The sequence below is a fragment of the Fukomys damarensis genome, unplaced genomic scaffold, assembly GCF_012274545.1.
Source record: "Fukomys damarensis isolate Sample0158 unplaced genomic scaffold, DMR_v1.0_HiC HiC_scaffold_36, whole genome shotgun sequence".
Taxonomy (NCBI): Eukaryota; Metazoa; Chordata; class Mammalia; order Rodentia; family Bathyergidae; genus Fukomys; species Fukomys damarensis.
The window spans coordinates 18,588,740-18,616,532 of NW_022900948.1; the positions used below are offsets into that span (position 1 = coordinate 18,588,740).

The 27,793-nt window shown below is 40.2% G+C and overlaps 1 protein-coding gene and 1 pseudogene across 4 annotated transcripts in view; one reads left to right on the forward strand and one right to left on the reverse strand.

Annotated features, from left to right (window-relative positions):
* The window catches only part of LOC104855554, a 28,682-nt pseudogene extending 28,539 nt beyond the window's left edge, over positions 1-143 (reverse strand).
* Positions 1-27,793, forward strand: part of LOC104855553 (myb/SANT-like DNA-binding domain-containing protein 3) — a 146,407-nt gene that overhangs the window by 17,906 nt on the left and 100,708 nt on the right. For 2 of the 4 annotated variants that reach the window (XM_010614353.3, XM_010614352.3), the window contains exons 2-3: positions 11,408-11,858; positions 19,200-23,744. In XM_010614353.3, the coding sequence (XP_010612655.1) occupies positions 11,441-11,858; positions 19,200-19,609 (828 nt within the window). In that variant the 5' untranslated portion in view covers positions 11,408-11,440 and the 3' untranslated portion in view covers positions 19,610-23,744. Of the gene's footprint in view, positions 1-2,481; positions 2,681-11,407; positions 11,859-19,199; positions 23,745-27,793 lie in introns of those variants that run through there. The other 2 variants (XM_033759023.1, XM_019206115.2) reach the window with 2 other exon arrangements.

Sequence of the window (27,793 nt, forward strand, 5' to 3'; positions counted from 1 at the left end):
CTGCCGTGGCGGGGGCCGTGGACCCTCCGGCCGGGGGAGTCGCTTGAAGAATCCTGGTGACCCGCAGTGGCGCGGTCTTCCGGTCCCAGGGTCCCTCCTGCATGTTGGCACAGCGCTGGGCGCTTTTCAGTACTTGTCTCCATTAAGACCCCCGTGCGTAAGGGGAGGGGTCCCGCATTGGGAGGATGAAGCAGAGCATCACATCCCTCCCCGACTGACCTTGGGAAAGCTCCTTTACTTCAAGCCGCTTCCGTAATGAGAGTGGGGGGCGACGAGGGGGCAGTGTGTGAATACCTACCCCAGGTACTATTGTGAAAGATAATGTGCGTGTATGATCATAGCTAAAGTGTGAGCACTTTCTATGTAGCAGGCCCTGGGTCTTAAACCCTTGGCATGAATTATCATTACATTATCACACTGGTGCTATGAGGCAGCGACTGTAAATTGCATGAAAGAAATCTTTATTTAGGAGTAAGAAACTGAAGAATGTAGTTCTCTTATTCTAAAGAATGGATGTTTCTTAGGTATGGTAACATTTAAGAGTAAAATGTTCTCGCAGTACTTAGGAAAGTGGTTATAGCATACAAGCATGTATTTGTCATACATTTAAAAACAGTAAGCAGGATAATAGGGCCACGCGGTGTGCATTTCAGCATGTCAGTAAATACCGTGTGTTACCCGGGAAAACGTTCGATGTTAATTCAGAAACAGTTCCTGAGGACTGCTATGGGAGTTTGGGGCCAGAAGGAGACAAAGAGTGGAGAGGAAGGATTCCGAAGGTCTGGAGGAAGATGCAGAGGCAAGGAGAATCATCCACCCTCCCTCTCTCAGCAGCAATCTGGACCAGGATTCCAGCCTCCCTTAGAGATCAGAGGGACTTGCCACGGCTGCCTAGGAACGGTGATCACAGGTTGTCCCTCTTCCTTGCAAGCTAGGACAAAAGTAATCACATGTAATGCCAGTCCCATAACTAGGCCTCAAAAAGTGTCACTCTCCCCTCTCATGAGCCTGCAATTCTTACAGTGTGTTTTCAGGAGATGGGGATGCTTACCAACCCACTGTCAAGGTCGGCAAGACATTTAAAATACCAAGGCCTAACTGATGTAATGAAGGAGTGTATTTGGAATTGCATTCACTTTTGGAGAAGCAGTGGGGAGGAGGGTGTTTTGTGTTTCAATTAGGAATGGCGAGTCCTGGGAAGGTTTTGGTCCCTGAGAAAGGAAGAGGAAAGTAGACGAGGCCTAGCAATTGTGATGAATTTAGGGAACACGTGTTACTGTGTTTTTTTCTTTTAAGACAAACGATGTTAATATATGAGTTTTTTTTTTTCCTAAACTAAACTTTCAGTATTCAGGTTTAATTGCAGTGTTGGTACTTTGCGATAAATAAATGGATTTTGGGTTGCAGTTTGGCATTTGGTTTCTGAAAGGTTGGCCAACACTGGCCTAGGGATTGCACTGGGGGAGCAGCCCTGACTGAGAAGAGGAGCTGGCCACTTCGTCTCACCTGCAGAATATCTGGCTGACTTCCATTCTCAGCCACTAAGAAGGCACCTGCCCTTTCCCAATTTCTTTTCTAAGTGTTGTGGAAAGTCAGGGCAAGACTCGGACACAGCTTTATTATATGAGTAAGCTTCTTAGGGAAGGGTGTTTTGTTTTTTGAACCAGGCCTTGAAGAAGAGGGTATTTAGGTGCACCATGGTGGTGAAGGTATCAAATGCCATGCTTAGTGAAAAGAACAATTGCTCTAGAGTGAGATAGCTTGGGGTTTGATTCTGTTTCTTAGCTTTGTATTTCTTTGCTTTCTTTCTTTTTTGTGTGTGGATAAAATTTTTTTTTCAAATACCTAGCAAGTGCTCAACAAGTATCCTCACTGTTTTCCCTGTCCTCAATGATATTCATTCAACAAATGTCTGCTGAGTACCAGTTGTGTGCTGAGTCATATGCTACATTCTGGGGATACAGAGATGAGTCAGAAATTATATATTCCCTTAGGAATTTCCCAGTCCACTGGGGAAGACACAAAGAACAAATTAAAAATGTATACGTATACAGGGTGTTACTGTGCAGGCATATATGATTGGCAGTGGGCTCATTCAGTAGAGACAGGGCCAGTGTTATGACAAGTATGAGACCTACTTTAGAGTTTATGAATGCCCCATTATATTTTAGCTTGCATTCATTCATTTATTTTTGGTACCAGGGATCGAACTCAGGACCTTGAGCTTGCAAGGCCAACAGTAGAACCACTGAGCTAAATCCCCAGCCCCATTCATTTATTTTTGAGACAGGGTCTTGCTGTGTAGTTCAGGCTGGCCTTGAACTCAATCCTCCTGTCTAAGCCTTCACAGTGCTGGGATTACAGGTGTGTGCCACCATTCCTGGCTCTAGCGTTTCTTTCTTTTACCCTATCTTGCTTTTGCGCTGATATTCTCTTTTTAAAAACATCTCTTTACAGTGTGTGCATAATTTGTAACTTGCTTCTCTTTTAAAAGAAGCTGTTATAAATAAAACAGCTTGGGAATTCATTGAGGAAGGCTTCAGAAAAATTACATGAAAACTGGGCCTAGGATGAAAAATGGGCCCTGGGTGGACCTTGGAGTAAAGATTCTAACCAGAGGGAGGATGGACGCCCTGTATACACAGAGACATGAAAATGCAGCAGATTCAAGGACACGAGGGTGAGTTTGGTTTGCTTAGGTTGAACATTACAGGAGAAAGCATCGGGTTGTGTGGAGAGGTGCTGCAATCAGGCCAGATCCACAAAGGCCCTGAAATACTTTAAGAGTTTGGATGTGCTATCACTTAGGCAGTGAGGGAGATGTCAGAGGAGCACAGGTGGCACTGTGGCATGATAACTGTGTGGGAAGATCCCTCCCCTGGTGGGGAGAAAGATGTGCTGGATGTTCGGGAGATTGTTTTAGAGATTAGGGTCTGGCCTCAGATATGAGCAGTGCAAATAGAAAGGGAGAGAAGAGACACTGAGGTAAAATGTGTAATATGTCTTGTTAACTAGTTGCACATGTTGAAGAACTTGCTGAGTGAGGATTCTGCTTTGGAGAGTCAGGTTGATTGGCTTAAATCACCAGTTATCAGGAGACTTGGAAGTGAGGGAATAGTTAGTTTTGGGGATGGAGATTGGAAGTTTCTGAGGTGCTCGTATTGGACATCTAGACAGAGGTGGTTGGTAGATAACTGGTAATGTGTTTGATGCTAAGGATGGAGGATGCGGCCAGTGAGAGGTTCTTCCTGACACCTCCATTTTTTTTAACAAACACTGAGCATCTATTGTATTCAAAATGTATGCAGAAAGTGTAGCCACAAGCTTCCGGTAGGGAGATCCTTGAAGATGTGGATGGACTGCAGTGATAAGTACTTCTGAGTGCTGCTGTACTGGGTAAATACGCAGGACCCCCAGATGGAGCAGATCTGAGAGCTGATGTGGTAGCTGAAGGGGTGGGAGTAGAGGAGAAATGTCCTTGGCAAGAGAGGCAGCTGCAGGGAGAACACCTACTGAAGGGCACTGTCTGTATTTCAGAAGTGCTTCCTTTGGAGGATGCTTACTATTCAAAGGCATTTCAGGAGCGCTGTTGGGAGGGGGATGGTTTAAAATGGAGCTGGGGCAGGGAGAGGAAGAAGGGGTCCGGACTTTAAGAACCCTCCTCTGGCTTATAGAGGGCACGGTGAAGGTAGGAGGACAGGGCAGTGGGAGACAGAGGGCCCTTACTTTAAACACAAGCTGATTCTGCTCACAGTTACAGACACAGATGGTAGAAATAAACACTCGAGTTACATGGCCTGTGGAGTGGGTGGGGGAAATAGAAAGGGAGGGAATACATTAGACAAAGCAAGTTCAGCATTAGGTTGAAGGCTGGAAAGCTTTCTAAAAGGAAAGAAGGAAGGTGGAGGGGCAGAGAGAACATCAGGGAGTGGCCATTGAGGCAGACAGGTCTGATCTTGTGAGGACAAAATGAGACCCGAAGTCATCACAGTTGTAGTGAGACTCTTGAAAAATTGGCATTTTTATTCCCTTTGGATCTTAATGGTATTTAGAAGAGACTAGAAAATATTTTTATGACAGATCTCTTATAACAAGAGAACTTGTCAATCATAGATCACCTTCTATAATTAGTTTTTTAAAAAAGCAAATGTCAAGTAGGTAGGTTTCAACATATTCCACAAATGTTCATCAAGTGCCTAGTACTGGATAGAAGTCACTCTTTAAGGGACTGTGGAGAACAGTTCAGACCACCTGCCTCAGCCATTTCATCTGGAATTAGCATACAGAGCTAAATCCATGTATGGGTTTTAAAGCATAAAGTGCTGAGATAATTTGATTCTATTGCACTGTTCTCTTACATTGGCCAGTAGCTCCACTAGCCTCATAAATAATCAGAAAGTATCATCGATGCATCTTTGGCAATAAACTGTGAAAACTAGGTTGCAGAAAAACAGTATAGCTAATATAGATTGCCAGCACCTACTTTAGCTATAATTTAGAGAGGAGGACTTAACAGCCAGGGGAGAAAGAAGATGTGCCAGCTGTTGCCAAATGAGTGACAGAGTGGAGAGCGATTTCCTTCATGTTCAGATGGTATGTCAGATTTCTCTTACTGTAACAAACAGCCAATGTAATCAACTTATAAAGGGAGATGGTTTATTTCGGCTCACAGTTTTGGTGTTTTTAGGCAAGATCCTTTGACTCTGTTGCTTTGGGGCTTTGGCAAGACACCACATCATGACAGGATCAGGTGGCAGAGCAAAACCACTCACCTCATGGCCAGGAAGTGAAAGAAGAGAGGAAAAGGAAGCGGCTGGACCTAAAGACCTTCCACTAGGGCCCACCTCTTAAAGCATTATACCACCTCCCAGTAGTGCCAAGCTGGGGACCAAGCCTGACAAACAGGCCTTTGGGAGACACTGAAGATCCAAACCAAGGCTGATGGGATTATGGAGAAGGCTTGAGGGGACCTAGCAAAAATAACATCTTGATGGTAAGAGATTCCAAAGAGGAGATGTGGGGAAAGGGCTCGAGAGCAAACCACAAAACTTTGATTTGAGGCTCTCCTTGTGATGAGGCCTTTCAGAAATCCCTATTGTGCTCTGAGCCTCAGTTTCCTCATCTATAAAGTGAGAGGGCTAGACTGAGGTCCTTTTTTAAGGTGTTAAAATGTTATGATCTAGACTGCTTCAAAAAAAAAAATGGTTACGTACAAAACAAAAGAAAACAAAACAAGTGCCAGATGTGGTGGTACATGCACTCCTGTTATTCTAGCACTTGAGAGACTGAGGCAGGAGGATCGCTGTGAGTTCAAGGCCAGCCTGAACTACATAATGAAACCCTGTCTCAAAAAAACAACAAAACTATCAACAACAAAAAGTTACTTAGGATATGTTGAGTCAGGAGACAGAGCAGGGACAGAAAATAGGAAACACTGACCATCTTTTTAGAATAAAGTGATCACCTATAACTTTTTGGCAGTCTTTGTGATCTACTTGAGGAATGCCATTCCCTCTAAAATCTGCACAGAATGAGTATACTATTAATCCTTATGTATCTCGCTCCTCTGCTTTTTCTTAATCCCTTAACCAAGTGTGGACACTCCTGAATTGGTAATTTCTTCCTATTAAATAGCCCTTGGTATATACTTCCTCCTTTCTGTTCATGTTCCATGCAGAGTCCAGTCCCTTCCACAGATTTTAGAGCAGTGCTCAGCCTTTGACAGGAGTTTATTCCAAATTTGTTGATTGTATATAGATGACATAAAAGGTCAGTAATTATATATTTGAGCATACATTGTATACAAACCACTTTTTACTTTGGGCAGCAGTTTGATACTGGTAGAAGGTGGGGAAAGAATTACAATTCATTCAAACTAACTTGTCCTCTTTTTCCCTCATATTGCGGGACTGTGATGCTTGGTTGATAAGCTAGTTTTGGGGGTATTAACTCTGTTTTGTAGATGAACCATGGAGGTTAACTGACTTGTGTAAAGTCACACACCCACGTGAGTACTGAAGTCAGGATTTGAGCCCAGGTTTCCTACATACAGTGTCTGGGTTCATTTCACTTCACTTTATGAGCCCCAGTTCATTAACGTCCTGACGTTCTGTCTTCGGTCTCCATGCTAGTCTCTTCAGTTATGACAGCCATTCTGAGTATTGACTTCAAAGCAATTTTTTTTTCCACAGAAGGCAGTAAAAGCAAAATCTTTGCTGAGATTTTTCTAGTCTAATGAAATTTTAAGACTTAGTTGCACTCTTGGTGGACTTAAAAACCAATAGATAGTATGTTAGTCTTCTCAGGTTGCCATAACAAAATGCCACAGATTGGAGTATTTTATTTCTCATAGTTTTAGAGGCTGAGAAGTCCAAGATCAAGATGTTGCCAAAGAAGGTTTCATTTTGAGCCACCTTCTTCTGACTTAAGAGTGATTGCTATCTCACCGTGTACTCACAGGGCTTCCTTGTGGAGGAGAGAGGGACAACACATGCTTTCTGATGTGTCTTCTTACAAGGGCACACATCACATTGGACAAAGGTCTCATAATTACGACCTCATTTAACCTTAATTATTGCCTTAGATGCCCAGTCCCCAGATATAACCTCACTGGGGATTAGGGCTTCAACAATGTAATTTTGGGATCACACAAAAAATTAATAAACAGCTGTATTTTTGCTTTAAGGTAGAATATCAAACATACCTATTATAATCTCCTGGTAGTTCAGTTAGTGTTTTGGGAATTGTCCTAGTCATTTCCTCTCTGTTCTTGATAAGAGAATTATGCTCTTTTATTTAGACCTGTCTGTGGGTCTTTGTCAAGCCCAAAGGAGAACTTTCATCGTATTTGGATATTGCCATTTTATTGACCATTTTTACTTTAATGCAGCTTTTCATGTACTGTTTTGTCATGTTATGATGTTCACATGGTAGACAGTTTTATGCCTATATAAACATGTTTGTGTTACCAAGAGCCCACTTTTTGAGGGTCACTGGGCCGTTTGTTGGACCACAACCACGCCTAAGAACAGGTGGTACTGTGTCTAGCAGAACTGCAGGTGCAAAAGGTGATCAATGACAAGCAGATTTGGGAACGGGGAAGGCCAGTCCATCCCTGATAAAAGCTGATGCAGCAAGGAAGGCTGTTATGTTGTGACTTAAAAACAATTATGGACATTGCTGAATAGTTTGGAGGTGGAATATACTTTCTAGCTTCAGAGTCTCCATTAGTAATCTTTGCTGGAGGAGAGCACTTTGGGAAATATTTGTGTACTAAGGACTGTCAGGTGTTCAAGCAAAGTGCCAGCATTTCCCTGGGGTATGGAGCATTTTAAAGCTTTATATGGTCTCTGTAGTTACTTTCTAGATGTACATTTCTATCAGATTACCAGCAGAAATTATTTCAGAACTCTGATCAGAGTATATGAGGTATACCTTGTAAGGAGCCAGGGGTCCTAGATTTAAAAGTAATGGAAAGAGGTAGAGGCAAGGGGTAGAACTAGTGGGGAGGGGAAGAGAGGGATGAGCAGGCACAGTGAGACTATGTTGCCTTACCCTCAGACCTCTGCCAGCTGACAACCAGATTGCTAATTAATTGACATAATTTGATCAGGGGAGTAGAGGCTGTCACTCGGTCTGAAATAAGAGAACTAAGCAGGACAGAGGAGCATGGGCTTGTCGGTCCTAGGTTTGAATCCTACTTCTACCACTTAAAGCTGGCATGACTACAGCAAGTTACTGAGCCTCAGTTTTCTTTTTTCTTTTCAGTCATTTTTTTAATTTACTTCCAGTTCTGTGGCTCTCACACATACTAGGCAAATGTTTTATCACTGGGCTCCCCCCGGCCCCTGAGCCTCAGTTTTCTTATCTGGGAAATGGAAATAATAATTGGTTACCACAGATAAACCACCTACTTCATGTGGTTGTTGGGAATCCACAGGGAACCTTTGGCTTATGCCGGAATCCCTTTATAGCATGTAGAGCACAACCACATGGCCCAGAGAGGCCTGCTGTTCTACAAAATTAAGCAAAGTAAATTAGTAACTGAGGATTTACTTAGCTAGTGATTAAACAACAGTTTAGTTAATAGGCTATTAATGGTCCCCAGGTGTTGGTAATTCTGAGTATTTGCTTTTGAGAGCAGTTGTGTAATTCCTGCTGGTACTTAATTTTTTTAAACAAAATATTGAGGTGTAACGTGATGCTTTCGGGGTGTTTTTGAGAGGATTAAGTGATACTGTGCATATAAAGCATTTAGAATAGTGTCTAACCCACAACAAGAGCCCTGTAGAAGTTATCGGCTAATATGCTCAACTGGCCACATTAGGGCCAAAGCCTTTGTGAAATTTAGACCTCAGTGGCTGCTAATGGAACCGTGTAAATTACAAGGAAGAATTATGAAATTGCTTGTCCTTAATTCCTTATATTTACAGTTCCGAATATCACAGGGACATGGTTCAGAGTTTAGCTTATTTGCATGAAAGATGGAATCTGTATATCACTAAACAACGAAGTGACATTTTTTTCACCTCCACAGTTGCCATAGAACAAAAAAGGTAAATGAAGCAGGGAAACAGAAATGCTTATGTGCTGTTAGTAGCACTGTAAGTCAATGCAACATTTGTACAAGAACAAGTTGATGTCACAAAAGTCTTAGATGTTTTCATCTTTTGTGGCAGCCATTCTTTTTATAGAAATTCCTCTTGAAGAAATAACCAGAATAGGAAAAGAGGTTTATTTAGAAAGCGTGGATATACAAACACACATATGTAAGGTATACATAAATAGCATTACATACAACAGAATAAAATAGGCAGTAATCCCGTTTTTATCTGTGGGTCAGAGTTCTTAATGCTTGGAACAGTGGCTCTTAAAAGGAGTGGGGGCAGGAGGAAAGCAGACATATTGGCATGTCCTGGGTAGGAGGAGTTGGGGCAGGGGAATCAGCACAGAATCTGCTCTGGGAGCTGTGTGGTTTAGTGTACCCGCTGATTATTAAAAACTATAGGAAGTAAGATGGACATGGACAGATTGGCAGACAGAGATATATAGAAGAGCCAGAGTGTGCAGAGCATGTGTTAGTAAATTTCAGTTTGGGAATCAAGGGCTTTTGGGGAATAGAAGTATTGATAAAGGCAAAAAATAATTTTGGACCTTGAGGAAGAAGAGGCTCTGCTTGGGTATCATTGTAGGGATATTAGAGTAACATGCTCAAAGCAAGCCTTGGAAATTTAGGGGTTCCTGGACATAGCCCAAAGATAAGTGTCCCTTCATTTAGCTTTGCTTAGAATCTGAGGCCAAACTGCCTTTGACATGTGTTTGAATCTCTTGATCTTAATTCCTTTAATGCCCAGTATGAGTATGGTGAGGGATACCCAGTAGGTGGGTTGTCTGCTCACAATAGTATTTCATCCTAACCTTAACTTTTAGTATGATGTGGTATATCATGGGATACCCTGATCAGATTCTGTCACTGTTATATAAAGCCTGTACCTCTTCTCTCCCCTCCCTTCCCTTCTCTTTCCTTCCTTTCTTTTTTGTACTAGAGTTTGAACCTAGGACCTTCACACTTAGCTACATCCCCATCCCTTTTTATTTTGAGACAGGTTCTCACTAACTCACTAAATTGCCAAGTCTGAGCTCAAACTTGTGATCCTCCTGGCTCAGCCTCCCCATGTGAAGGTTCTCTGATCTGGCCTGGTCCCTTTCAGCCTGTTCTAATACAACTATAGTAACCTCTATCCAGGCATTGTGTGAGAATAGATGACTTGAAACAGTGTGATTTTAAGTCAATGTAGCGATATATTTAAAAGCCACAGGCTTTTCCCCCCTCTAACTCTTTATTATAGAAAATGTCAAACATACACAAAGATTAAGAAAATAACTGAAGGAAATTTCATGTACCTATCACCCTTGACAATCAGTTGTCACACTTTTGACTAGCAGGACTCCTTTCAAGTTGGTGCCTTATTCTTTTGATATGGATTGGCCAATTTTAAATGGACTACATCATCACCATCTTGATGTTTCCCTCTTACTCTGAAAAACCAGGCTTGGAGAAGAAAAGACAGTCTGTGAATATGTTGGCCCTTCCCAGCAAGGGAAGGAACATACATTGGTCACTTTATTGCTGTAATTATTGTTGCTTAGCTACATGTTTGCCTTCACTTTTGAGAGATTAATCTTATAGGAAGCTTCTTGTAATTAGAACATGTGGGAAACATAAATAGATTTCATATACTTTAGCAGAATAAGTCTTACTAAGCACCTGGTATGAGAGAGATGCTAATTCCCCATTAAAGAGGATGCCAAAATGACTTAAGGAAGTCATTGATGAATAATTTGTCCCCACCCAAGGGGAGAACCCTGTAGTTGCTAAGGACACCATATTACTGAGACGAAAAGAAAAACAGTTCTGGACTTTCCAAGTCACCATCTTTATGATCTTGGACAACTTATTTCACCTTTCTGACCCTTAGTTTCATCAGTCTTTTTTTTTGGCTTTTTGAGACAGGGTCTCACTATGTAGTTGAGACTCCTCGGACTCTTTTCTGACCCTTAGTTTCATCAGTCTTTTTTTTTGGCTTTTTGAGACAGGGTCTCACTATGTAGTTGAGACTGCCCTGGAACTCACTATGTAGCCCAGGCTGGTCTTGAACTCGCAGCAATCCTCCTGCCTCAGCCTCCCGAGTGCTGGGATTGCAGGCGTGCGTCACCATGCCCAACTTATCAGTCTTGAAGAAGGGATGTGGACTCATTCTCTAAGTGTGCAGGCCTTTCACTTCAGAAATTAAAAGAAGTTGTTTATACAGGATTATATGCTTTTAAAAGTATATAATCAGACATGACTCCACTCCTGATTTTAAAATGAATCTGTGGTTGCTCCAGGGCATGACCTGTCTAGGACCACAGATACAGTGATGGCAGTAACAGATCTTGTGGAGAATTTCTTATGATTCTGGAATCTTGGTAGTGTTTATATCACCCATTCTATTTCATTACACAATGACTTCTCATTCTTCATCTGTGACAAAAACTTAAGAAAGCTACTTATTTCCAAAGCTGCCGGGCATTATGATTTGGAGGAATAATCAGTTCTGTAACATTAAACAGAAATAAATTAAGAAATCAGAGTATCACATAGATGTTCAACTTTTCTATTTTTGCTGTTGTATACTGGATATTTACAGTATAACAAATGAAAGGAAAAGTCATTGGAAAACCTAAAACTGCATTCCTAGTAAATTTCTGAATATTTTCAAGTGAATATTATAATACAACATTAATGGAAAAGAAAGTACTGATCCTCTTTCAAACAAGGGAATCGTATCAGGGATTAAGCTTAAGTGACTTGCTGACATTTTTCTTGCTGGAGTTGGTAATTCTTTCTTCAAACTTCATTTTATAGGCTAGCTAATCGCCTGAAGAAACGTAGTGGAAAATGCAAAACAACGAAATTATAAAACCTGCCAAATACTTCTCAGAATTAGAAAAGAGCATCTTGCTTGCTTTAGTAGAAAAGTATAAATATGTGCTGGAATGTAAGAAAAGTGATGCACGAACTATTGCCCTCAAGCAACGTACCTGGCAGGCACTTGCCCACGAGTACAACTCTCAGCCGAGTGTATCGCTGCGGGACTTCAAGCAGCTGAAGAAGTGCTGGGAGAACATCAAGGCTCGGACCAAAAAAATTATGGCCCATGAAAGGAGAGAGAAAGTGAAGCGGAGCGTCAGCCCCCTGCTGAGCACCCATGTCCTGGGGAAGGAGAAGATCGCAGGCATGCTGCCCGAGCAGCTCTACTTCCTGCAGAGCCCGCCCGAGGAAGAGCCCGAGTACCACCCTGATGCTGCTGCCCAAGGTACCACTCCTTGTGCCACTTTGCGTGTGCTGTTTGGGGACCTGTTTGACATTTTAATTTTAGAATCTTTCCTTTTGAGGGAATTCATAAAAAGGAAACTTTCACATCAAACATGACTTTCCGAACAAAATCTCAGGATTAAATAGGGCATTGAAGTCATATAGTACACAGAAGTACTTGTGTAGGTCCTCGAGCTACCTCTCTCAGAGACCTTATTGTTACTTAAACATAAGGTAAGAGAAGGAATCACACAGCAGTTATTAATGAGGTACTTCAGTTGCTTGTCTTAACCTATCTCTGAATAGAAAATTTGATGGGGATTTATATGCATTCACTCAATTTTTTGAGAACACATGTGCAAAGCCCTACAATCACTCAAAAGGCCATTTAAAAGAATAAACTATTTCAGACTTGAAAACAAAAACCACAGAGATTAATACAGGAAACACCCACTTAGCATTTACCCAGGTTAAAACCAATATTTTGACCTCTTATAATATTTGTGATTTGAAGTTTTGGTTTGTGGCACTCCAGGGACTTTGAGAAATTCTAGGAAAGAATTTAATTTTAATATACTTTAAAAAGAGCAAAATGTGTCAGCCATAATTCATAGGGAATGAAAAGACTGTCATAATCAAAGATGTGATAGTTCATCATAGCTTTAAAAGGTTGGTATTGGAGTTGAGATTCAGCTCTGATTCCAGCATGTGCCTTGAAAACGCAAGGACTGAGTTTGATCCCTCGTACCAAAAAAAAAGGTTAGTATTCAAGGGCCACAGAAATATCTCCAGACAAGGGGAGGGTGAAGTGGCATATAGTTAAATTTTCAATAATGCCTGCCTCTTTTAAGACAGGAAATGCCTAGTTTGTATAACAGTTCATTGCAGTTTGCAGAAGGTACATCTGGAAACAGGAAGGTTCCTAGGGAGACTAGAGGATTGGTGCTCCAAGGACCCAGCAAGCATTTATTGGTTTGTAGGATGGGAAATTCACTTGTTAGTGTCCCCAGAGTAGATTAAGCTCTGAGGGAATGGATCCCATTAATCAAAAGTCACAAGAAACTGTCTTAAACCAAGAATGTTACCTGTGAAAAAGATAATTAGCAAGTGAACCAAATACATGTTTTTGGTGATTAGTGCCTTTTTTTTTCTCCTGTAGGTAAATCATCCTGGGAAGCTAATTTATGATCAAAACTTTGCATGGTGATCATTTGACCAAAGTTAAATCCAAGAATCCAGTTGGGTAACCATAGTGGTTAATGTCATAAACATTTGTCAACATTTTCATACCTGGTTTCCAATTTTTTGTTTTTTAATTAGCTAGGACTGACCCCTAGCAGACAGTGTTTATGTGGGCACTGCCTATTATTTCTCCTCGCTGCTTCTGTGGGCCATAGGACCCGCTGCTAAATGACAGTGTCCTTACTTTGGAGAGTTTATAGTTGCAGGCAGTTATTGGCCATCTTGCTGGTCTCAGAACAATTTGGTCTTTGTGAGGTAGTGTAGAGAATGGTGCTGGGAGAGGGAGAGGTGAATTATTAAGGCTGCTTTTCACATACGTATGTCCCATGCTGCTGAAGAAGATGCTGAGTGGGAGCTGCCACTTCATCTTGTAGACTTGTATTCTGGATTATTGTGTTTTTGTTTCTTAGGGTCTTCTTAGGGGCATGTTTCTACATTTTCAAAATCTTGGGTAGAATCTAAAAAGTTTATCCCACAATTTTCTTCTTTTTGGAAGAAATTATGTAATTCATTTACACATAAACACAATTTATAAATTTTGAGCAAGAAAGGAATACATTTGGTTTTTCAGCGCCTTTATTGTAGCAACATTTGCTAGAGATTTCCTTGTGAAAGAGATTAATTTAAATTGGATGTTTATACATTTATAACCTCGGAGACATCCTTTTTACTGATTTTTTCTGAAGGACAGCCTACTGTTGCCTGCTCCTGTCACAATGGAAGAGCAGTGGAGCTCAGTCAGTTGGGAAGTGCACCCAGGCTATCTGTTAGTACTAGTAGGAAGGGTGTTGGAACTCTTTCTACCATTTAAAATAGTGTTGAGGTTACATATTGCACTTAGTTTGTATTTCAGTTTACTTTCAAGAAGGAAAAAACTAGAATTGCCAGTCATCTCTTCTGGGAGTTGGTAGGGAACTGATTGTAAAAGCTACTATTGGGTTATGACCCTCATTACCTCGTGTGTTTTGACATGTGTACCTCTGTTTTACTTTTATATTTCTAACACTGCACTGTCCAGTGCAGTAGCCACAAGCCACATAAAGCTAATAAATGTGAAATGTGGGTAGACTAAGCTGAAATGTACTCTGTGCATGCCACGTTTTGAAGACTTGATAACACAAAAAGAATTAAAATATACCATTAGCAAATTTATACTGATTACATGTTTAAATGACAATATTTTAGATATATTGGCTTAAACATATATTGTGGAAATTAGTGTCACCTCTTTTTATTTTTTTAAATGTGACTATAAGAACATTTAAAATTATTTATGTAGTTTTTATTCTATTTGCATGGGACAGCGATGTTTTAATAACCTACTGGGTGCCTGTTAACCAGATTAGGTGTTCAGAGATTTGTTGGAATTTATTATACAAAGGTTAAAGGGGATGGAGCCTAGTAGTATTCCACTAGAGGCCTCCCTCCAACTGTGTTTGGTGTGAGTTGGTATGGCCTGTGTCATCTAGATCACCATCCCCTGGATATTACTGGCTTTGTCAGTGACTTTTTAAAAAGGCACATCTGTATTTGAATTCAGTAGTCTTAAAGCTTAATAAAAATACTTAGGAATGTATTTGCCAGAAACCCATAATATGTATACAGAGGATACCTGGCAGATTTTGTGATCTGGGATAATTTGGCTTTGACAGTTATCGTCTGTTATCTTGGGGAACAGGTGTGGAGAACAAACTAAGGGAGCCATCAGAATTTCCTAGGGATGGCAGGATGACAGGAAATTAAATACATTTAAGAAAACAAACCTTTTAAAGTAGTATTAAAATGTCACAGAATTTATATTTAATTTCACATACTGTTACTTCTCTGCTACAGAGTAATAATTGAATAATGTGAACATTTCTTAACAAATTCCATCATTATCAGTAATTAACCCAATCCCATTATTTTGGGGTGGAAACTTGGCACAGAGTTGTGTTGTAAGTCGTTGACACCTGTATGACTGCTCTGTGAAAACCCCCTTTGTAGTTACATGTTTATTCCCTTTTTTCCTTCATTTCCCACTTTCTTTCTCTTCTGCACTCAAATTAGCCTAGTATGCTTGAGTTTCTTCTCACATGTTTTGTGTGCATGCGTTTTTTATTTACATAGGTTAAAATTATGCTATAGATATCACTTCTTGTGCTTTTTTTCATTTAGAATAATGTTTTTAGGAATTATTATTGCTAGGCATGGTAGTGGCATAAGCCTATAATCCCAGAATTCTGGGAGGCTGAGGCAAAGGATTGCAAGTTCAAGCCCAGCCTGGGCACCTTAATGACTTAGCAAGACCCTGTCTCAAAATAAAAAATAAAAACAGGGCTGGAGATATAGCTCATTGCAAAGGCCCTGGATTCACACACACACACACACACACACACACATACACAACTTCTCATTGCAGTGTATAAATCTATAAATCTAATCTTTTTCTTTTAGTTAGTACAGTGGTTTTCTGTAGTATGCATCCACCAAATTCTGTTAATCCACTTCACAGTAGTCTGGTTTCCTTTATTCTATTGAGAAGGACTGGAAATTAGCCTGTACAGTTTTCTTCCTTTCCTTTTACTGCCATAGTAGGCTTTCCTTGCTGATACTAACTCCCCAGTGAGTGAACACCCCCATGGCTGTGTTCTGAGTCCCAGCAAAGCCTTCCTGTCTTTTTGCATAAAATTGAGTTGTTTTATACTTTGAGTGGCTTTGTTTTACCTGGGAGAGAAATTACATGGTGGGTGTTTGCAGCAGATTGCTACTCCCAGGCTAATCTTTTTCCAATTAAGGGACTATTCTTCCTGTCTGAACACTAGCTTCTATTCATTGAAACTAATATTTGCTTGGAAGTTAATTAACTGCTCTGTCATTCTTCCTAGTTTTAAGCTTTATCTTCTGCCTATTTTAAGAGGTCTGGCTATTTTTCTTTAAAATATGTATGTTAGTGCACATTTTAGAAAGAATAGTTTTAAAAGTCATTTCTTTGCTCTCAGACATGCTGATACTCTCTGAATGTTCACAAGTATAAAATTTGGAGAATGAAAATTAGAATATACACTGATATTCTTAGTAATAGATTATTTTGTAGTGGATACAACTTGGAAGCTGTATTTTATGCTGTGTAAGTGATCAGCTGAGCAAGTAGAGTAGTGGGAGGCTAAATTGAGGTGGTTAAGCTTAGATTTTTGAGTCATGTAGATCTGGATTAGAATCCTGGTCATTATCCAGATGTGGTGGTACATGGCTGTAATCCCAACACTCAGGAGGCTAGTAGCACAGGAGAGTCACAAGTATGAGCCTGGGCTACAAAGCAAGCTCAAGGCCAGCCTGGACTATAGAGTGAGATGCTGTCTTAAAAAAAAAAAAAGAAAAGAATCCTAGTTATTTCAAGTAGCCAAATGACCTTGGATATTGTATTTGGTTTTATATAATACTACCTTCCTCAAAGGGTTGTTATTAGGATTAGATATGGAAATGGTGTAAAGCTCTATCCTAGTCCCTGATTTTCAGCTCATAAAATGGTATCTGCTACCATTGTCATCATCACTATCATCATCATCATCATCATCATCATGCTTCTAAAGCCTTAGAATTGTTGAGATAAAAGTGAGCATTTAGAAATTGGGAGAGATAGTGGCCTTGTGAAGAGATGTACTTTAAAGACTCAGAGGAGTATCCAGAAATATCCCCTGGAATGAAATCAAAGAACAATGAGAGTAGAAGTATCAAAAAAATGTCAGTGCGTCCAGTCTTTAAAGAAAACATTTTCACATCTAAAACTAGAAAGGAAATGAGTGAGGTAATGCTCTTTGTGGCTGATGCTCACACATCTGAAGGCCCTGTCCTCTGTGTTAATACTTTCCCATCCCTCGGAACACTGTTCTTTCTCCATAACTGTGGCAAGTGGGCAGGAATGTTCCCCCTGCAGCCAGTGCACCCTACACACATTTCTTAAATGCCCAAAGCTGTACCAGGCTCTGTGCTGTTCTCTAAAAGAGGATAAGTAAGAGTCGGTCTCTGTCTTCAGAGGACTAAAAAACACGAAGGGCAGATAGTTAAGCCATTAGTTTTAACAAGTGCTCTATGAAAAGAGTGACAAACATAAATGCTCTGCTAGAGACACCCCCAGGAGACAGTAGGAATGTGAAGGAAAGGCACTGAATTAAGGCAAGAATTATTGGAATTAAGGAAGAGCCTAGGGAGACATTTTCATTATCTCTTGATAGCACAAAAGTAATTTTTTAAAAACCTTTTCATCTAAAAGTAAGATTTTTACCTTTTAAAAAATTTTAATTAGGAACTAGTTACGGTTGTTACCTTACCCCTTGGAGTGAAATAACCTAAACTGTAGTCATTTCCCTTTATTAACAGAGTATTACAAATTAGGTTCCCCCCAGTAGCCATTAACATTCCCAGCATCCTTTTTTCCAGAATAATGTGGTGGGCATAATAATGTAATCAACTCTGTTAATACATTGATAATACTCTTCTCTGAGAATATTTTCATTATTGGAAATGTAAAGCTTCTCAAGAAAGCCTTGGATTCACAGCTAGAAAACTCCATAGGTTACTGGAGTTAGTGGGTTTTCTCTTATTGACACTAATGTCACTACCTTATAAAAATACCAATGCAAACATTGTGCCTACTACATGTAGCATCCTTCTGTATTCATATGCTTATGTCCTTTTGTATTCGGAGGTTTTGCCAATAAGTACGACTAGGCATCCACCATACCAAGGAAAGTAATTAGTACCCAAAGATTAAAGAAATGAGTAAGGCCTAGTGCTAAAATAATACTAGAGGGTATTAAGTGCTATAACAGAGAAGAACAAACATATGAAGAAAGAGAGTTCTGAAGTTTCACAGAGCAATCCGCATTAGTCTTCTTGAACTTGTTTTGTTTTGTTTTGTTTTTGGTACCAGGAATCAAACTCAGGGCTTTGTGCTTGCTAGGCAAGCACTGCACCACTGAGCTCCATCGAGCCCAAGCAGCATTAATCTTTAATGAGTAAGAATTAGGGAGGGGAGGTTGGAAAAGGAAAACTGGAGTGAGGATGGGGGGCAAATGATGAACACAACTTTAAGCTGATGAAAGAGTGAGACAGAATTATGAACAGAAGTGCAACTTTTTAAAGAGTGTCAGGTTTTGGTAGGATTGAAAGGTGCACAGGATATTTTGAAGAGTAAAGCAAAAAAGATGAAAGAAGGTTGGAACCAGTTTATGAGGTTATTTAGGGTGGATGATGACCAGAGCTAGAGATCGACACATCAAGAATATGAAAAGGTAATGGGTGGAACAACAATCTTAATACTTCAAGACTTGAGAGGATAAATCAGAGAGGAAGGAGGCTATAGATACATGGGAGAGAGTGATGGGTTCTGAAGCTAACGGAGGAAAGAAATTTCAAGAAGGATTGTCAAGTTTCAGAGAGAGAGAGAGAGAGATTAAATAAAGGGGACATTGACAAGTGTCTTTGGGATCTGAATACTGGCCCTATGTAGCAGTGCTAATGGTACCAAGCCAGATGCAGGAAATCAAAGAGAGATGGGGTGTGAGGGAGCTCAACCAAGGAGTATAGGAGTGTAGACTCGTCTTTCAGTGTTTTATACTTACACTGGCTATGAGAGCTAACACTTGGGATGGGAACCTCCCATGGCTCTTGTGGAGGTTGAACAGAAGTGTTCCTAGCTGAATGAGAAACTGGCAAGGGTGGTAAGGCCGACAGAGAACTTTATCTGAAAACCCCCATGGTTAGCCCTGTACTGTGTGGTCTTACGTACATCAGATCAGAGTTCTGCACATTTTGGTTTAAAATCAATGTCACAAGTTCTGTTTCTGATAAGTACATTCTCTGAATACTGTTCCCATTGTTGGCAGTTTTAGAAATAACAGAACCCTTTGTCATTATTTCTTAAGGGAAAGTTGCTTTGGATTTATGGGTTTTTGTAAAAAGTTAGGTGCGGCCATAGTACCTGTAGACAAGAAGGCCAAAGAAGACACTGTTTTATTTTAGATCCATCCTATAATGAGAGACCCTGTCATTTGAAATAGGATTGACTTTTTTCTCTGCTTGTAAATCTTTGAACATGTTTTCTGCTACTGTTTTTCAGAATCATTTGCTGTTTCAAATAGAGAACTGTGCGATGATGAGAAAGAGTTCATACATTTTCCAGTGTGTGAGGGGACCTCTCAACCTGAACCCTCGTGTTCAGCTGTCAGAATAACAGCCAATAAAAACTACAGGAGCAAAACCTCTCAGGAAGGTGCTTTAAAAAAGATGCATGAGGAAGAACACCATCAACAAATGTCCATCTTACAACTGCAGCTGATACAAATGAATGAGGTGCATGTGGCCAAAATCCAGCAGATAGAGCGAGAGTGTGAGATGGCAGAGGAGGAACACAGGATAAAAATGGAAGTACTCAATAAAAAGAAGATGTATTGGGAAAGAAAACTACAAACTTTTACCAAGGAATGGCCTGTTTCCTCATTTAACCGGCCCTTTCCCAATTCACCCTAAGACCTTGGGGGTGTTTCCCATGTAATTAATCTCGTGTTGGCAAAGTCTGGAACATGAACTTGTGGTCAGTAACCTATAATGGAGCTACAACTAGGAAAAGTAGAGTGGTAGTAGTCACTTATTTAAGAATACATTCAGGTAAACAGCTGCACCCTATGTACCCCTTAAGTGGCAAAGAAGCTGTTATAGTTGTCTGAAATTATCATTATGAGTGCTATAATTCTGAATGTAATGTCTCAATTAGAATTCATATAAGAACCATGTGTGAGTGTGGTATTTTTTAAAAATCAAATGCAAGTGTGATTATAAAGAAGTATGGCTGATTTTTTTTTTCCTTAAGCAGAAAGCTGAACTTTGCTATTCAGTTGAATGTCCTGGCTGAAAGTGGTAGTCCTTCTCCAGAAGTGATCCCGTTGCTCAGAACTTGCTAGAGGTCTGTGGGGAATTTCAGTTTTTGAGAAGCTCAACATTTGGAAGAGTATTTTCTAATGTAGCTTGTAAACTGCCTTTTAAGGCTTTTCTTCAGAGAAGAGTTCCAAGTAATATCTCCAACAATGGTAGTTTTGTTAGAACTAAGAATGTAATAATTTTGAGGGAGAAATATTAGTTTAGGTTTCTACATTGTTATATTTCTTTTATTAAAAAAAGACTTGCAATTTTATAGTCATACTGTGTATGTTTTTTAAAAGGTGCTGCCTTCTCAAGTGAGCTCCAGGCTTTGACTCCCCTTTGACCTTCCTCCAGCTGTGTACTACTGAGTTAATGATTGCCCTTGCTTTTAGGCTTTAGCTTCCTGCAGAAAGGCCCTTCCCTCACCCTGCTCATGGTGTTAGCTGATAGTAATGGTATGTAGCTGGCATTACACGGACAGCATGGGCTTTTTAAGAATCCATTACTACACATTTGAAAATATGGATTCATAAATGGATATTCTGATTGAGATGGGATACAGCTTCTCTTGTAGCAGAGTGCTAAAAACACTCTGAGAGTTGGGGACAGCAGTGGCAGAAGGAAGCAAAGTGACTGTTAAGTGCCATGTCTATGGCCATACCACCCTGAACATGCTTGATCTGGGAAGCTAAGCAGACTTGGGCCTGGTTAGTATTTGGATGGGAGACAGTTAAGTGCCAAGCTAGATCAACAATTTCTGAGAACGAAATTTCAAGGCCATGTGGTGAGTGAGGAGATGGGACAGAGGCTATGTAAGAGAGAGTGAGACTAGGAATTAGAGCTTGAGTTCTAAGCTTGCTTCTGCCCAAGTTGCTGTGTCACCTTGGGTAACTCCTTGGTGTATCACAGAACAAGGGAGTGGATAAGAATGTTTAGAGTGCTTCAACTCTTGGCCTTGGTGTGGTTTATGTAATCTTGGGTGGGTACTGCCAACATCATCATTGCCTGGAGAGGATAGGTCAATTGGGAACAATGTTCTACAATGGCTAAGTATTCTCCTTTATAATTTTGGGGTTTGCATCCTGGAGACTATAAGTTCTGTAAAGTACATATAGACTCGTGATTTGTGCCCTGCATAAAACTTAAATGAATATTCTATACACTGAATCATATTTTAAATGGAGCATCTAATTATTTTAGATGCATCCTATAATGAGAAACTAGATCAGCCTTTGAAAGATCCTTTTATAAGGATTTCTGTTCTTAATTTTGTTCTTATTAAATGGATCCTTTAGAGGATGAAGCATCCTAAAGTTTCTCCCTTAAAATGGGTTGTGGTATACAGAATTTGATTCTTGATGTCCTCCTTACCCTTGAGGATTAGGACAGGGAAGAGCAGACCCTAAATACAGATGTGAACTGAAAAAAGATTGCCTTTGCAATAAAAATGGTTGACCCATCTAAAAATCTTGTTAATACTGTATGTACTTTCTACAGTGAGGCCTGAGATTCTGCATTTCTTACAAGTCCCCAAGCTACACAGTATGTGCTTGTCTGGTCAACACACTACTGCATAGCCAGGGTTTTGAGGATGCTATGAAGTTTTTATTCTCTCAAGAAAATGAGATTAAGCACATTTTTGTGCACAACCACGTGCTGGTTATTATTCTCAGAACTTATGAGTTAAACATACAAAGAACAATATACAACAACTAAAAAAATGCTCACAAACAGTAGTTCATTTTAATTGAACTATAAAAGCATTGAACTGATTCCTAGCTAAACAAATAAAGAATAATTAAGCCAGCAGCCTGAAGCACCTTGCTCTACTGTTAATGGTATTTATGAGTTTATGAGTTTATAACAGTAGTCTGCAACACTGGCTATGCATTAGAAATAATATTTTATAAATAATTAGTCCCACTGGGTCCCACTTCCAGAGGATTCTGATTCAGTTGACCTGAATTGGGGCCTGGTACTCTAGTTTTTGGAAGCTTTGTAGGTGATTATGATGCATAATTGGGATCGAATATCACTTGTGTAGAGTTCACAGAGGTATCTAGTTTGGTTTTTAATCCTATGAAGTCCTACAGAAGAAAGGAAATGCTCAGAGAACCATCTGGTACCAGGCCCATAGCTGATGAATGGCAAAGCAGAACTTCAATCTCAGTTCTCTTGACTCTAGAACATACAACCCCACCTCCCTTCCCCACCTCTTCCCTTGAAGCTATGTCATGGATTTGTTTTATCCCATGTCAAATCATACTACAGGATACCTGTAATGTCTATTCTTGAACAAGTATAATACATCTCAGTTCATTTCACTTTTGAGCCTTTCCTTACCTCAGGAGAAAATGCAAAAACCATTCTTGGTAGGTGTTGTAGGGAATAGATAAATAAATACTAAGACACAAGTCATCATCCTCCACCTTGCCAAATCATGAACACAGCCCAGGAGGGGAGGTAAGGCTTGTACACAGCTGTCATGTAGTTGATTGGTACGTGACTGCAAGTGCACTTGTCATTGACAGCAGAGAACCAAGAAGCTTGAAGGCCTCAAGGAAGAGGTGGCATTTGCACTGTCCTTAGATTGGCATTTTGGCAGGTGGGGATTTGGAAAGCAAAGGAATTTTACTAGATGCAAGGTCCTGTTGAATACTCAAGGCATATAAATGAGAGGCAGTGGAAACATGGGGATTTTCCAAATTGGGCAGTGCCATGATCAGAACTGTGGTCTGGGAAGAAGATTAGAAGATGAAACTGAGTGGAGACTGGAGTTGGGGATACCAGGTAGGAGGGTTTGGCCCTGGTTACCATGTAAAGATAGGAACCCAGAGGATGCCGTACTTAAGACACCTAACAATGTTAAGAGCATCGTCGAAGTGAACTCATTATGGGTCGACGGTTGGTTGCTCTTGTTGGAAAGGAGGTACGGTAAGGTTTTAAAGCTAGGTGCCTGAGAGAACGATGCTGCTGAATGAAATGAAAGAAGGATGCATTTCTGGTTCTGACCTCTCTTAGGAGAGGCCTAGATATTAACTAGTGTTCCTGCCTCAGCCACAAAGGCCAGCATCACTCCCACCTCCTCTTTAGCTCATTGTTGCCCCAATGTCTGCTTCCTCAGCTGCCCGTGCTGCCACTTCTCCTTGTTCACCTGACACCAGCCCCCTCCCTGCCAGGTGCTTGGTTCCCAGATCATTTTGTGTTGTCTCTGCCATCAGTAACTCATTTGCAGCTGTTGTGCCATGTCATTGGCCATCTCTGGTATTGGCATTGCACTAGAATGATCAGTAAAGCTTCTTTCTTCCCTGTGGGCTCCAAATTTTTCTCTAGATAGCTTGCATCCACAGATTTTAGAGATTTTATTTTTAATTTAAGTGTTCCATGTGGTGTGAAGGAGCATTGGTTCGGAGGGGCCGTTAATCACCGTGTATGCTTATCACAGCTCCTTTACAAAAATCAAACATGAAATCCAGCCCTATTATTCAGACAAGGTTTAGGAAATGTGACAGGATTTTTGCAGGGAGAATTTTAAAATGTATTTTGTTTTGTTTCAGAAGAGCCTAGAAGGGCAGAGGAAGAGAGGTAGCATGGTGGCAGAGTACATTTGAGTTGTCAACAGTCTGCAGTGTCAGGTCAATTACATCAGCACTTGGTGTGGACCAGAGGAAAGGAATGATTCTGCCTCCCGGGAATGTCAGAAGGACCTGATAATTATATTTGGCAAAGCCATGAGGAGTGGCTCTGTAATGTCATTGCTAAGAATTGCCCTTTTAATAGCATTTCTGGATGTCAGAGCTTTCCAGATGAATGGCGCTTCATTTCTGCTATGGCTTTCCTTTTTTCTGGGCTGGTTTCCCAGCTGAGCCTCTTGTTCTTCGTTGCTTTTGCTTTGATACCGGTTTATATTTTCTCTTCTGTCTTCTTTCCTGGCCCTTCCTTCCAGCACTCACACCAGTTTCCACTCTACCCTGTTTGGAGGTGGGAAAATGTGTGAATGTGTGAGAGGGGAATGCTTGCCAAAGGACAACGTCTTCAGCCTCTGGTCTCAACAAGGTAGTGCTTCAGCCTTAACTCACCACACTGTGGATGACTTGCTTCCATGCTATGTCTGCTACTTTTGTGTTAGTGGAGCTCAAAAGACAGGAAAGATTATCAGTGATCTGTGACTGCAATGCATTCTTTTCCCCATTGTGCCATATATTATGCCCTTTGACACAATTGACTAATCTCTGCCTCAGTTTTTCCATTTGTGAAAGTTCAATAACACTTATCTACCTCCCTTTAATGTTGTAAAGATTAGTATATGTTGGCTAAGCACTTTTAAAATAAAGAATGATGTAATGCATTTTAATATTATTGTTGCCATTGGGATATGGATGCCCTTCTTTATTGAAATTGCCCTGTAGGGGAAGTATCCTGGTGTACTATGGTTCAGGAGCAACTGTTAGGTAAAACATGCCCTAATAAATACAGGAGTATGATTATTTTCCTTATGAAAAATTTCAGCATGGCATTTAAAAAATAGCTTTTTGGTGCATTCAGAATGATATTCAATTTGTAGAAGTATTATTTAAACAAAAAAATTTTTTTTGACTTTTTGAGACAGGGTCTCACTATGTAGTTGAGACTGACCTGGAACTCGCTATGTAGCCTCGGCTGGTCTTGAACTCACAGCAATCCTCCTGCCTCAGCTTCCCGAGTGCTGGCATTACAGGCATGCGCCACCATGCCCGGCTAAACAAAAATTTTAAAAGGACACATCTATCGAACCTCTGTTATACAATTCAGTGGTTAACTTTGCAAGCTGATTAACCTAACAGTTCAGTTTGTCATTATTAGGCTGAAAACTTATCCAGTTTCCCAGAATGTGTGTGAAGGTTCTCTACTCTTGATACTGATTAGAAAGGATAGAATGGTGATTCTGCTACTCATGAATGAGAGGATCCAAGAATGTAGTTCCTTATAACACTGCTGGATCAGTGACAAAGACTAACCATATATAGAGTTTAGAGTATGAGGAGGTCTCTAGCCATAAACATGGGCTCCCTTCTTTAACTCCTGGTGACTGCGAAAAGATTTAATTAGGTTTTGGTCTGAGTTTTCTGTGGGTTTACTGGAGGAAAAATTCCAACTCTTGTTACTTAAGAAGTTGGTTCTTTTTAACCAAAGGGCACTTGTTATAGTAGAAATACTATAAGTAGCAGTAGAAGGTAAACTTCCAGTTCCTTTTCTGTCCCATCATCTGGTTCCAAGAAGGAAACTCAGAAGTGGTCCTCTGCTGGTAAGATGCAGATAGTGTAGGGGATGGAATCTTGGACCTTATACATGCTAAGCATGCACTCTGCCACTGAGCTGTAACACTAGGTCCTGGATCTAAATTCATATCCACAGTCTCCACAGAGTTTCTTGGAATGGGCTGGTATTAGACTTTCTGCAGGATTGAAGGGTATTCCATTCAGTCACTAAAACATTTGGGGCATGGGTAGGGTAGATCTGCTCTCCTGTGGTCACTCTGAGTCTCAGGCTAAAGGGGCCAGATATTTGGGGGAAGCTCTTCTCAGGGTACAAGAAGTACAGGAAGTACAAGAGGAAAAGCCCAATTGTAGGAGGTTGCAAATTTCATTTGTTTTATCTCCTAATATCTTCTTGGCCAAAGCAAGTTTCATGGCTGAACTCAAAGTTAAGGGGAGGGAATCAGACACTTCCTAAGACGGTGAAGTGAGAGGGTAAATATTTTTGAACAATAATATACCACAGTATTACAATATAGAAGGGGGCTAGTTTAATACCAGGGAGTTGAGATATATTATAAATCAAGAAACAAGTTGGGAAGAGATACATGCATCATCTTCTACTAAGATCTTTTTCCTCTCATTGTTTTTGGAGGGAAGAGGTTAAAATTTGTGATAATAACAGAATATTGGGTTGTTGGATTAAAATGAATAACACAAATGCTCCTCAATTTACAATGGCATGATATGTTAATCCTATGGCAAGCCAAAAAATCATAGGTTGAAATGCGTTTAATACACCTAACCTGTGGGACATTACAGCTTAGCATCACAGTGTCTCATAGAGAACAGTTGTTTCCCCTTGTATTTGCATGGCTGGCTCAGGTCTATGGCTTGCTGTCCGGCCCAGCATCAGAAGAAAATGTCTTCCTGCATATTGCTAGCCAAGGAAAAGATCAACATTCAAATTGCAAAGTATGGTTTATAATGAACGCCTATCACTTTTACACTATCAGTCTTAGAGTCTAACCATTATAATTCAAGGATCACACATTGTATTAGTTACTTTTCTATTGTTGCTGAAACAAAATACCTGACACCCAAAGTTAAAGGGGAAAAGATTTATTTAGCTTACAATTTGTAGAGGTCTCAATCCATAATCAGCTGGCTCCAAGGCAGAGTGGCACATGGTGGTGGAGCATTGCAGAGGAGAAACAGTTCATGGTGCTGACACAATAACAAAAGTAACAAGAAACTGTAACAGAATCTTTCTGCCCCTTTTTTTCCCATTCAGACTATGGGATTAGGGCAGTGCCAAACCAATCACTCACATGGTTTAGAAATCACATGCCCTTAACCCCAGCATCACACATTCTAGATTTAGCCACCTCAGAAAAAGCATGAGGCTTTGAGGGGATGTCTAAACACAAGCCATAACGTATGTATTTAGAACAGCAGCACTTAGCACATAATATATTAACCCTGGATTTTAGGCACATTTTTCTCAAGGTTGCATGGCTTTGTCATGTGGATGGAAAAGTTTGAACCCAAAAAGTCTGAACCTAGAGCTAACGCTTCTAAGAATCATAGTACATAGACTACAGTATTTGGCGTCTCAGTTCAAGTCTTATTTTTGCAAACTACATTGACCTCCCAAGTACTATTTCTGCATCACCTGCAAAATACCTCAATGGTTATATGAAACTACTGAAGAATCCTGTATACTGTAAAACTAAAAGCAAATTACACCTCTCTTTTGATCTTGTGTGTTACTAACTCCAAGAATATCTTCTCCCATGACAAAAACCTCATCTTATTTCCCTTTGCAGCCTCCCCACTCTGTGATACTCCCTGAACACAATCCTGAGTCTGTTTCATAGCCAGGTGCTGTGAAATCGTTTCTGTTGATCTCTCTACCTGGAATGCTGTCAGCCTTTCTGCAATCGCTTCTCATCATCTATGCTACTTAAGTGTTACCCTTCAAGGTCCAGTGGACATCAGGACTCACTCCTTGAACCTGGGCTCTGGTCCCAACTTCGCCAGTAACTCATCATGTGATTGTGAGCAAGTTACTAAATCTCTCTGGATATTAATTTCCTCATTTATAAAGTAAGGCTGTTAAAGAAGAGGATCTCTAACTTCCTTTCCTGTGTTCTAATTAGTCTAATTCTGAAATTAAACTCAACTTACTGCATATCACCACATTTTCAATTTAGCATTCTTCTTAAAAGATAATGTGGACATAAATGTAATTCAAATACTGCATCCAACTGGATCAGCCCCAAGATTGAAAGCACCATTTGTGAATGTTATTGATATTAGGGTAATGATTGTGCTTAAGCAGTTTATAACACAATCTAAATATAGTCAATATAAAAATTTCAATATATGGGAACAAAAAAGTTTCTTTCCCCAAATGTATTTTTCCCATTAAAATATAATTGGTGGCAGATTAACTGCTTCAAAAATCCCAAATCTATGGATTATACGATACTTCTACTTTATAGATTTCCATGTTTTAAGGTAACAATGTACCCTAAATTTGTAGACTTTTGTAAAT